Consider the following 13,193-nt stretch of genomic DNA (forward strand, 5'->3'; position numbering starts at 1 on the left):
AGAAGGGTCAATTGGCTTTTCCTCAAAGCAAAGTATCAACTCAATGCCACCTCTTTGCACTCTCTTCTTCAGCTCAACTTTATCCTGTTTGTCAATATTGTGCGGGTGCTTGCGACCAAGATCCGCGAGACCAACGCAGGCAGATATGACACGAGAAAACAGTACAGGTTTGTGAACCATCTTCTATATGTGCTCTAAACGTTCTTCTCACTCCCATTGGGACTGTTTTTAGTGTCCTTAAAAATTGTCTGTGTAATTAAGATGCCAAAACCAATATCGTCCTCTTTTTGTGCCTTTAAATTGCTGAGAGTAGAAGCCATGCCTATATAGCCTACAGCAACCGTTTATTTCCTTATGAAATTTAAAAAGCTTTCATCTGACAGCCTGGAGTCAATTCCCCATCTCTAAACTGCGCAATAAGCTTCCCTTTCTATGCCTATGATTTGATTCTGATTGTGACTTCTATCACTCCCATCTTGCATCAGCATCGTGTTTCCCGAGTGCTTTGTATTAGAGATTCAAGCTTGTTACGTGCTGAAAAAAACATGTTTAGCTTTCATTTTGATTTGGCTTTTGGGGATAAAATGCTTTCAGACTTAATAAATGCTCAGTCGGGTATTGGCGAGTCAAAATGTTATTCAGGATTTATTCTTAAACAATCCAGTTGGGAATAAACACAATGCCAAGGGATGTAATTTTGCTGCGCTAATAACAGTAATCAATTTGGTCATTACTGCTTTCCCGCTAATTTGTGGTCTGCGCAGCCACAGGTGTCAGACTGCACAGCTGCCATGACAGAAAGGAAGCCATAAACCCTTGGTTAGCGAGAAAGCTTGGCTAGCCCCAGATGATTCATTGTCATGTTTTAAATAAAAACAAAACAGTAATGCTAAAAAATTGCAGCCTCACGTCACTTAATTTGATTTGCGATGCTTCTTTTACTAAAACGCTTGATCAAACTTCAATTAAAAAAGGATTTACACCTCGTAATCTTACTCTTTCGTGACTTATTTGCCAGACATTTTAACCTGACTGCAAGACGTGTCCATTAAGATAATGCTGCATATTTCTTTATTCTGATTAAAGCCATGCGAAGATGTGTTGGTTGACATTCATCAAAGCAGGATTAAAAACAAACTTTTTTACCTGTAATATCACACCAACGCACATAGAGATCTCATTAAAATCATGCTGACATCACAAAGTTACAATGTGTTACAAATACATGCCAGTGCAAAAAGAATTAATAAGCCCAGATGAAAGAATAACTTTTTTGTGTGGTTTTCATTTATTGTTTGTTTAGGAAGCTCGCCAAATCCACACTAGTGTTGGTGCTTGTGTTTGGGGTGCACTACATCGTGTTTGTTGGAATGCCTCACACCTTCGAAGGTTTGGGCTGGGAGGTGCGCATGTACTGCGAACTCTTCTTCAACTCTTTCCAGGTAAGTGGAACTGATACTTGTTACTGTATGCATAAGTAATGTAATCAGTCATCTCTGCAAGTCACGATGAGTATGTTTCCCTTTTGATAATCTTAGAATCATAATTTTAAATTTTGATGTTAGCATAATATCACTTATCATAATAAGAAAGCATTCATTTGCATGATTTAATATTGAATGAGTCGATAGAATAAAAAATTAGAAGGGCAACGCTGGAAGAAAAATTATGTAAATTTGTCAAATGTTTATAAGCAAATCAAACTGTTCTATCAACTGAACATATCTGTTAGAGTTTAATATGATTTGATACTGTAATTTACATTCAATTGAAATTGTTTGATGGTAGAGCAAAATGGAAAAATTTAAAGTAAATGTTTTATTTAATGTTATCTTACACACAGGCACCAATACAGACACAGACATGCTTGTGGTGTGACGGTGTTGTTTACATGCGCACAGCAGGTTAAGACAGAATATCTGCACAATACAAATACCAACTTTCAAGGACATTCTTGATATACAAAATATATTACATAAAATATTAATAAAGTAATAAAAGCAAAAGAAAGTGTGGGCACAGTAATGCAAATCAACCAAAAACTATTTCCCATGCAACAACAAAAAATTTTTTTTATCAGAGCTAAAAATGCAAAAGACGGCTATGTGGTCAATAATGGTCAGTAATAGGGATGCACAAAAAGAAAAATTCTTGGCTGAACTGATGAAACACTCAGCTGAAGGCCGAATACCGAACATGTGTTTCCATTTTCTTAATTATTTTGCCAATTTTATTACCATTGCACAAGTTACATTTTAAAAGTTTCCTTTTTATATTTCTTATTAACTATTAACATTCCAGCAGCCATTATAGGGCCTTTTTACACGATTTCACTTCTCTGATCGGAAAGCTGATTTGTTTAAACTGTTCCATTTAAATTCAGACACATAAATGAGTCTTGGCTAAACGGATATTAATCCGATCTTCTATTTTCCTGCTCAAAATGCAATTACATATTAATTACTCCAACTTAAGAAACTTGCAACGGCGCTTATGCCCGGAGTATACTGTAGTCTATTTTTAAGTGTGAGCGAATGTACGCACATGGTCGAACGCACAACCTTAACTTCTATCTTTTGCAACAAAAGGCAGCACTTATGTTAAGAAGTGGATGCACGTGTGCTTGCTCAGCCGGGGTCAAGAGGAAGAGTGTGAGATGGCGAGAGATTGACAGGAGCATAACAAAATGCTTTTGTTAATAAACGTTTTATTTCTATACGCGTGTTTATCATTGTAGGACTTAACTGGTTCCAGAAAGTTTTTTTTACATACTGCTGATGCTTTTCGTCGTTCCTCTTCTCATCTTTAAAGGGCCATGAAATGAAAATCTGACTTTTTCCATGTTTAAGTGCCATAGTTGGGTCCCCCAGTGCTTCTATCAACCTAGAAAATGTAAACAAGATCAACCCAGTAACTTAGTTTTGGTAAACCATTCTCTGCAAGCACTTAAAAATTAGTTCATTGAAATCTGGCTCTCCTTATGATGTCATAAGGAGCTCTTATTATAATAATACCGCCCCTTAATCTGCACTTTCCAACCACAGCACTGCCATTTAGTGCAGCGAGAAAGAGAGAGAGAGAATAATTGACAACACAAATGAGTTTCACTTGCAACAAACCACCATCATTGCGATCAGTGTTTGAATTTCATCAGCTCATTTGCATTTTAAAGGACACACCCAAAATGGCACATTTTTGCTCACACCTACAAAGTGTCAATTTTAACATGCTATAATAAATTATCTATATGGTATTTGGAGCTTAATGTGTTATCTGGGAACATAAAGATTAATTTTACATCTTAAAAAAGTCTTGTGACATGGCCCCTTTAAGGAGTCTCTCGCTCTCCCTGCTTGTGTATTTAGCAGAGTACCCAGGATCATCATCGCCGCCGTGTCTTTCTCATACGCAACATGTTGTTCAGGATGTCTTCAATTTTAACCTCCTAAGACCCAAGCTTTGGTTTGCCTTTTTTATTTCTTCCAGCTATTTTGGAGCTAGGAAGAACCAATTATTATAATAACCAAATATTTTTCTAAGAACATGAAGCAGTGTATTTGTCCATGTTTGTGTACAACAGGCTCCAATTACATAGAATTAAGTATTATGGTGCAAACATCAAAACAACTTGATGTACTCATATGTGGACATCCAGGTCTTAGGAGGTTAAATGATAAATGAAACTTGTAATGCTGCTGCATTTATGAAGCGTGCGCACCTCTGACTCTGTGTTGGTGGCTATTTGACTGTGTCATCAAAAGCCTCCATGTTTGGTAAAATGTATTCAGTGTTTTCACCTGTTCAGCGAAAATAACAAAAAATTATTTTGAGGTTAATTTCATCTTGAATAATTTAATTTGCCGAACATTCTGTGTATTCCTAATCAGTAAGAAAGGTGTTGGTGTTAACTAAAATATATTGTAATTTTATCTGCGTTCAGCACCAGCTTGAGTTGGCGTAAACGGCTTTTAACCCATGTCAAAAGCTACCTGTAAATAGTTACTGTATGTGCCTAAGTGGGGGTGGATGCTGTAGATAATGGCATCGTCAGCATAAACTAATACCTACTGTAGCATCAGTACTGTATACTGTCATCTACACTCAAAAAAATGATTCTTGTCAGTAATTGATATTAAGCAAACAATCCAAATTAAATTTATTTGAAAAAATGTAAAATAAATGTTATCTGTCTGAATTACTCGTACACAACATGAATGTGATGTATTTAAGAGCAATCTGATCAAATTACATAAACCATACTTAATTGGATACCATAAGGCGCAATGCCAGGTGTTGCGCATGCGCTTGATTACATAAACTTCCGGTGGCGCCAAGGAGGCAAGTGGACGACGGCGCAATTCTGATTCAGCAGCAAGGAATATGTTTGAATTATTCATAGAAGGTAAGATGTTTTTTATATCTATAAATTATTTAAATTCATTATCAACTTGTAATAATTTAATCAAAACTTGTTCTAACTAAAATCTGAACTTGCCCGGAATGCACGAATTAACTTAATATTTCCGGATTTCGTTTTTTTTTAAACAACGTACTCTCGATTGGCTGTGTTTATTATTTATTTATCTAACTTAGGCAGGTAACGTTAAGCATGTATTATTAAAAAAATACAAAAAAACCTTACTGAAAATTACAGCTTCATCATCTCGATGTTTATTGCCATTAGGCCAAAACGTTGCACACACGAAACACACAAAATCGATCGTATATGAGAGTTAAATAAGTTACATTTGAAAGTTTATAGGATATCTCGTTGAAACAAATCTCTTCGTTTAACTGATCCTTAATGACATCAAAGTACCGCGAGAGCGATTTGAGAGCTGTGCTCTTACAACTGTCTCGCGGGACTTGATGTCATACTATAATTGGTCTGCGCATCAACGGTAAACGCCGTCATTGAGCTTTGTCTCTCGACGTACTTTTTCAGAAATATCATTTGCACATATTCAGAAATGTTCTACAAGGACATTATTGAGCGCATTCGCGTTATTTGCATGCAAAGGTGTTTAGGATTTTGCGTTTAAACTTGTAAAGTGTCGAATCCACGACTTCATGAAGTGAAACATGCATTCTTTTTAATGGTGAGTACAAGAAATCTAATATGCCGTTTTTACTATTGCAGAGAACCCATTAGTGTCATTATTCCAGCATATTTTGACTACGTTTGGGACAATCACTCACTTAAGGTTTGTGTGTTTTGTTGTTGTTGTTGCTTTTTAAGGATACGAGTTGTTTACATGGACATGTGTATAGGATTTTACGTTTAAACAACTCCATGAAGGGAAACATGCATTATTTTTAATGCTGAGTACAAGAAATCTAACTGTATGTTGTCTTTACTATTGCAGGGACCCAAACAGTGTCATTATTCCAGCATGTTTTGATTACGTTTAGGACAATCACTAAGTTAAGGTTTGTATTTTTTAGTGTTGCTTTTTATTTTAAGGATATAAGTTGTTTACATGCAAACTTGTATAGGATTTTGCATTTAAACAAATCCATGAGGTGAAACATGCATTCTTTCAATGCTGAGTACAAGAAATAGAATATGTCGTCTTTATTGCAGAGACCTCATTTGTATCATTGACTATGTTTACCTGCACTCTCAATGGGATTTTGTCAATTGTGATTATACTTTACTAAACACAATACTTCGATAAAAATAATGCCATTAAGTTATAATCACAGTAAGTAGTTGTATTAAAAAGGGTGGCATATGCAGTTTTTAATCGCAGTATGTGGCCATGTAAATACTTTAATCGCATCTGTATATCGCTCTATAACTGAAGTGCCTTTTTTCCTATAAGATAAACGCTGAATTCATGCGGATAACAACAGTGCGACTCCTGACCAAGTTCTTGGGGCAGCTGGATGGATACGCGGTAAACCTACATAAGGTTTTCAAAAGCAAAGGAGGTGCTTCTGGACAGAATATATCACGCATAATGGCAATTGCTGACAAGGTGTAGTAAAATGTATTTTGTTTCTATTCAGAACTAATTACAATTATTGCACTATAATCTTTTTATTTAATATTGTTTTATTATTTTCTAGCGTGATGACATACACCTCGAACGAGACTGTGTCATAAAGAGTCTGTGTGTGTATCTCAATGAGGACATCACAACACTTGTGAAAGAATTCATGGTTTGTATATGTTCTTTATATATAGATATAAACTCATTTCTAAGCTGTATGTGTCTAATATTTCAGTTAAACTGAACCGGGTTAATGTTGTTTTTTTCTTCTGGCTTTAGGACTGCAACCCTGAAGAAGCTGAGGGACGAATTTCTGAGACTATGGGGCTTTGTGATCCGTAGAAGGTGCTGGTGCTGAGGAGAAACTAGGGGATGTTGGAGTAGTGATAGAGGGTGTGATGCTGCTTCAACGCTTGAAAATCTTTCCTTTGGATTAGCGATCTTGTTCGGACTGATCTACGCTCTCAACTTAAGCTATCCTCAGAGCCTCATTCATATTTGAATTCTTCCAGAAGGTACTGATGAATTTGGATGACAACAAGCTGCCCTCAAAAGTTTAAGCTCTTAAAACCAAAATTTTGAGTGAAAATTGCATTTTTGGATTGTTTGGATTTTTCCAACAACTGTAAGTACATTTGAAAACTTGTGAACTTTTGGATTTGTTATACAAACTGATAACAATAATGCACCTTGTAGCTCTGATACTCTTGACACAAAAGTTGTTAGCTCTTGTGCTATTGAGCCAGTAGGAAACTCATTTTTTGCCCTAAATGTTTAAACTTGTCTTGCCAAAATTATGGCAAGATATGTTATGTACAGTTATATATAAATGAAAAGGAAAGTAACCTGTCCTAAAGAATGTGTTTTATTTTAAACGGTTGCCTTAATTTGTTAAGTACCTTTATTACTTGCTCAGAGTGGATGTTACCTTTGACTTGTTGAGCAATTGCAACACAATAAATGCATACAGTAATAAGTAAACATGTTTTGCCCATTTATTTAACAGAATTAACAGAAACAATAGTTATATAAATCAATAGCAATAAGTTATTTGAAAAGAATAAAGTTTATTTATCACACAGTCTTAAAACCCAGTTCATTGATTTACATAAAATTTATTTAATTCATTCAGATCAACTGAACGTAATGGTGTAGCTTAAACCAAAATGTTAACATTTACATTAGATTTATGTGAATAAATTGGATGGAGAATTGACATGCAATTGAAATACATAAGTTTTAACTTTTGGGGTTAAATATTTTTTTGAGTGTATATTGATGCATATACTGTACATAAAAAATGGTACCTAACATTGAGTCATGTGGCACCTAAGCAGCTGTCAGAAAACAAATCAAGAATACACGAAATAGCACACCCTGGGCACAGATGTAAAGGAAGATGGCAAAATATCCAGTGGGTTGTTTTAAAACAGTATGCAAGCATTCAGACGCCTCTGTAGCAAGATGCAGTGATCTGTTGTAATCCTGGAAGAGCTGAGCTTCTATAACATTAACTGCAGTCATAGTGCTACTGTTGTATATTTAGGATCTCAGAAATAGTGAGATTTGCAAATTCAAATGTTATTAAGAGTAATAAGCTTACAATCAGCATCCTTGTTTGTTTGGAAAAATGTCTTCACAAATATGTGACCCAGTCTGCAAAAACCCAGCTAAAGTCATTTGTTTTGGAGAAAATAAAACATCCAACATAATGTAAAGAACAGTCTGTGAAAATATAACCTTGGTATCTTTAATATTGACTGAATAGGAGCATGTAAAATATGGAAATCAATGTGAAATCTGGAATGAAACTTTGAGACTTTGTGGGATTTCACAGACAGGGACACAATTTTTGTCAAGGGATTGATTGAACCAGAAACAAAAAAGAGGGAATAAAATTGCTAAATTTATTTACTAGCATCATGGGGACAGATTTTATTTTAACACCCTCTTCGATGACAAGCAATCAGGCTTTAAATGCAACCATTTCACCGAAACAGTGCTGGTAGCGGTCATGGAAGCATTACAGGTAGCTAAAACAGAATCCAAATCCTCATTTCTGATTTTACTAGACCTATCGGCAGCCTTTGACACAGTCAATCATCAAATCCTACTTGCCACCCTATCATCGCTAGGATCACGGGTACTCCCCTCCAATGGTTCAAATCTTATCTCTTCGAGAGATCATTCAGGGTTTCGTGGAAGAGTGCACGGTCCACAGCTCACCATATGGTCACTGGGGTCCCTCAGGGATCAGTGCTTGGTCCACTCCTTTTTTCCATCTACCCAACATCCTTAGGACCTATCAAACAGGCACATGGATTTTCTTATTACTGCTATGCTGATGACACACAGATATTCTTTTCATTTCACCCAGATGATCGCACCATAGCAGCACGCATTACAGCCTGCGTAGAAGACATCTCAGCTTGGATGAAGAAACACCACCTCGAGCTGAACCTCGTTAAGACAGAGTTGTTTTTTTCTGGCACAACCCATACTGCAGCACGACATATCCATTCAACTCGGCAACACGACCATTTCTCCTTCCAAAACAGCACAAAACCTCTGGGTTGTCTTTGATGACGAACTGTCCTTTTAACATTGCAAAGACAGTGCGATCATGCTGTTTTGCATCCAATGAGCGGCGTCTTGTGTTAACATTAACAAAGGGGCACTAAATCACATTCCCGCTCATTTTCCTTCACTTCTCCCTGCTGGCGGAATGACCTTCCTATTGCAATCTTGTCAGCCACATCTCTTGCAACATTTGAAAAACAATTTAAAACCCATCTTTTCCAAAAAAATACTTGACATAGATATTGACTGCACTTCTTTCTCTTCTCCCTTTTCAAAAAAACAAAAACACAATAACTTTCTTTTTCTCTTAACAGGTATTGCTTTGTTAGTGAAAACTTGTATTTTGTTATAAGTATCTTTTTATACTATTTGTATCTAATTTGATAGACTGATAGTGTTTTACAAACGTCATGTCGTTAAGTACTTGTGAAAGATGGAGAAACACATTCAAGTGTCAGAAGTTCAGTTAAATTCACACTTCTCCAAATGGGCCTGACATCACTTGACACACCACATTGATTTCTGTGATGTTCAGCTGTGATTGACGGTTGCTGGATGAGTTGAGAGTCTTTGGCAGCATCTCAACTTTAAATCACATATCACATTGTCTTGTGACACCGCTTGCTTTTAGAGTCATAGGCTCATATATGTGCCAATAAATTGCAAAAAGCATGTGAAACTAAAAGTTAAATAGAAATTAAAGCATTTAAATTGTTGATTCCCAAATACTGCACAGAAACTAAACCAAGCATCCCTTATTGTGAAAATGTAGCTCAATACTTTTGTTTGTTAGTAGATAGATAAAGCATTTACATTGTGTAATACGTTGTCGTGTTGTTGTTTTTTCTGCAGGGCTTCTTTGTGTCCATCATCTACTGCTACTGTAATGGCGAGGTGAGTATCTGCAGTGATAAAATGATCACAAAAGCAAATACTTCTCTATTGTAATAAAAACACACACTGTATACATGATGTGGACACCAGGACTACATGACAGCATAGCATGTCACTATTTTGCAGTGTCTCAGGGCTTGAACTTTTTGTCTTATTGCATAGTACCCCATGGGTTGGGTTGGGTCAGGTCAGCTTACTTTTGGGGGCTTTTCCAATGGGTACAGTATGTTTTGAAAGCCTGAACTTTGTATTATGAGAAATTTGTCTTCATTTATTCAAGAAAGTTATCAATTGTTGCACAATTGTCATGGGTTTGCTATAAAAAGAAGTTATCTATCAAAACTAAACAAATAACAGCGAAGATGCTGTGAGGAGAATGAAGAAGAGCTGTAGACTGTGAAGAGGATGGGGTAGTGCAAGAGGATTTGTTCATTGCGTGAGTGAAAGTCAATTTTGTGATGCCGTTTCATACTCTCCCTTTATGAATCCTGGTGAAAAGATTCTCCCCTGTTGGAAATGGAAAGCGTTTGACGGTAACACCTACAACAAAGTACATCCTTACCAAGCATCAAAAGGGGTCTGGAGAGATGAATTGAAGCACACAATATGACTTGTTTTTAACATTTTTCTGCGTTTTACATTTTCAGCGTTCTTTCATTTTAAGCCTCGAACAACATACTGTGGTGTGGATAAAATTCTCAAGGCATGCAGACATCAAAGGCTACATACATAAATTCAGTAGTTTTTGAAGTTGACTCCAAAAACATTTTGGGAAATTCTGTTGAAAGAAAGTGTAACGGTACATTCACACGGGGCGCCAGCGTTAACGTTTGACAAAGGATGTTTTTAAAGTGTAGCCAATCACAGTGGCGGCAACACATGACATCACCCATTCAAAGTGAATGTACCGTTAAGCATTTTTCCAAACATTATATTGTAGTTACAATAAAGTACTGTAAAAAAAAAACGATGTTTAGAATGTTTAATAACCAAATAAAATGAATGCAGTTTGATAATCACAATATTAACTGCCATCTATCTGTGAAGTTGAGACTAAAGTCTAATAATCTCATTATGTGATGTAAGCATAAATATTTGTTTTATTAATTTATTTCCCTTTAACTTACTTCCTCAATGTTAAGATTTCAAGATTAATATTTTTACAGAATGCTCTTTTTTAGGTTTTTATAGATAGGCTCACAATGTTTTATCACCAGCGAAAATATTGTGAACATTTTTATTCATGCATTTGGCAGATACTTTTATCAATGTCCAGCTGACAGTCCACGGGCCTTTATGTTTTATCAATAGGTGGTAAAACCCTATACACCCACCTAAAGGATTATTAGGAACACCATACAAATACTGTGTTTGACCCCCTTTCGCCTTCAGAACTGCCTTTATTATGTGGCATTGATTCGACAAGGTGCTGAAAGCATTCTTTAGAAATGTTGGCCCTTTTTGATAGGATAGCATCTTGCAGTTAATGGAGATTTGTTGGATGCACATCCAGGGTACAAAGCTCCCATTCCACCACATCCCAAAGATGCTTTTAGTACAGTGAACTCATTGTCATGTTCAAGAAACCAATTTGAAATTATTCGAGCTTTGTGACATGGTGCATTATCCTGCTTGAAGTAGCCATCAGAGAATGGGTACATGGTGGTCATACAGGGATGGACATGGTCAGAAACAATGCTCAGGTAGGCCGTGGCATTTAAACAATGCCTAATTGGCACTAAGGAGCCTAAAGTGTGCCAAGAAAACATCCCCCACACCATTACACCACCACCACCAGTCTGCACAGTGGTAACAAGGCATGATGGATCCATGTTCTCATTCTGTTTACCCCAAATTCTGACTCTACCATCTGAATGTCTCAACAGAAATCGAGACTCATCAGACCAGGCAACATTTTACAGTTTTCAACTGTCCAATTTTGGTGAGCTTTTGCTAATTGTAGCCTTTTTTCCTATTTGTACTGGAGATGAGTAGTACCCGGTGGGGTCTTTTGCTGTTGTAGCCCATCCGCCTCAAGGTTGTGCGTGTTGTGCCTTCACATATGCTTTGCTGCATACCTCGGTTGTAACAAGTGGTTATTTCAGTCAAAGTTGATCTTCTATCAGCTTGAATCAGTCAGCCCATTCTCCTCTGACCTCTAGCATCAACAAGGCATTTTCGCCCACAGGACTGCCGCGTACTAGATGTATTTCCCTTTTCACACCATTCTTTGTAAACTCTAAAAATGGTTGTGCATGAAAATCCCAGTAACCGAGCATATTGTGAAATACTCAGACCGGCCCGTCTGGCACCAACAACCATGCCACGCTCAAAATTGCTTAAATCACCTCTCTTTCCCATTCTGACATTCAGTTTAGAGTTCAGGAGATTGTTTTGACCCAGACCACACCCCTAAATGCATTGAAGTACTTCCATGTGATTGGTTGATTAGATAATTGTATTAATGAGAAATTGAACAGGTGTTCCTAATAATCCTTTAAATTATTACGTTTCAGTGTCCTCATATTTAATCCTCAGGTCCAGACCGAGATCAAGAAGACGTGGACGCGGTGGAATCTTGCCTTCGATTGGAAGGGCCCGGTGATTTGCGGAAGCTACCGCTATGGCTCTGTATTAACCGGCCTCAACAACAGCACCAGCAGTCAGTCCCAGCTGGCCGGAGGTCCGGGCACACGTTCCACCACGCTTTTTTCCAGCCGGGTCTACCGCAGCAGCGGAGGTCCCACCATCAGCGCCCATGCCGCTCTGCCAGGCTACGTGCTCAATTCGGACGCTGACAGCTTGCCACCCTCCATACCCGAGGAGCCAGAGGACAGCGCCAAACAGGTGGATGACATCCACCTGAAGGAATCTCTGCCCACGAGACCTAGCAGCGGCCTGGAGGATGATGAGGAAACTCTGTAAATAATGATGCGGTAATAATCGGTAATAATTGGCATTACAGCATGTTTCATTTAAAGCACACTGCTGTGGAGAGCAACTTTTCATCCGCAGCGGACACTTCCTGTCAGAGCTGTGACACATAGTTTTGTTGGCACAATGGCAGTAGCGGATAGATTGATGTTTTCGTGACAAGATGTCTTCTTGCCTCACTTTGACAAAAACTCGTATGGCACAACTGAAATTGTGGAAACTTTAAAACTTATAAATGGCTGCTTTACTGAAACTGCCAATAGGCGAAGAGAATGTGTAAAAAAATGACTTATTTTTATTTGTTGTTTCATTTGCAAAGAATCATAAGAATAAAGTGTTTTTGTGGTGACAATCATGACTTTCTATACATTTGTCTAATCTATGAAGGTGATGTACAGAATAAGTGATTCAAAAAAAACAAATGCTGGAAAAAATTATGGAGGTCTCCATTGCACTTTCAGTGGTATTCCATTGCAGAGGAGGCATTTATAAACTGTAATTGTGAAATAATTTAAAAATGAGTCCTTTTAATTGTTAACAGTAATCTCTTTTCACTACTATGATATTGATACATAAAATATTAATAAGAAAAGTTTAACATAATCAAAGCTGCACCTTAAAATGTTTAATAGCATCAAACCAATCAGCTGTAAGATGCGGGCTACACTTCAGCCAGACAAATATGATAAATAACTTTATATAAAATAATAATAAAATGGCCTAAATTTATTTTTTATGTTTTTCACTACAAAAAATGACTTTCTTACTTCGTATTTTTGTCTTGTTTTT

General features: G+C 37.0%; 1 protein-coding gene and 1 long non-coding RNA gene across 2 annotated transcripts in view; both read left to right on the top strand.

Annotated features, from left to right (window-relative positions):
- pth2ra (parathyroid hormone 2 receptor a) overlaps window positions 1-12,739 on the top strand; it is an 84,405-nt gene extending 71,666 nt beyond the window's left edge. Inside the window, exons 10-13 of the mRNA XM_065251672.2 lie at window positions 73-167; window positions 1,304-1,442; window positions 9,429-9,470; window positions 12,009-12,739. Of these exons, the coding sequence (XP_065107744.1) occupies window positions 73-167; window positions 1,304-1,442; window positions 9,429-9,470; window positions 12,009-12,395 (663 nt within the window). The 3' untranslated portion in view covers window positions 12,396-12,739. The remainder of the gene's footprint in view (window positions 1-72; window positions 168-1,303; window positions 1,443-9,428; window positions 9,471-12,008) is intronic.
- On the top strand, window positions 4,916-6,953 carry LOC135733049 (uncharacterized). The gene is made up of 5 exons (XR_010526875.2): window positions 4,916-5,099; window positions 5,367-5,430; window positions 5,826-5,981; window positions 6,073-6,165; window positions 6,276-6,953. It is a non-coding gene; the product is annotated as an uncharacterized lncRNA (long non-coding RNA).
- Window positions 12,740-13,193: the final 454 nt, after the last annotated feature.

Source organism: Paramisgurnus dabryanus, chromosome 15, assembly GCF_030506205.2.
Source record: "Paramisgurnus dabryanus chromosome 15, PD_genome_1.1, whole genome shotgun sequence".
NCBI classification, from domain to species: domain Eukaryota; kingdom Metazoa; phylum Chordata; class Actinopteri; order Cypriniformes; family Cobitidae; genus Paramisgurnus; species Paramisgurnus dabryanus.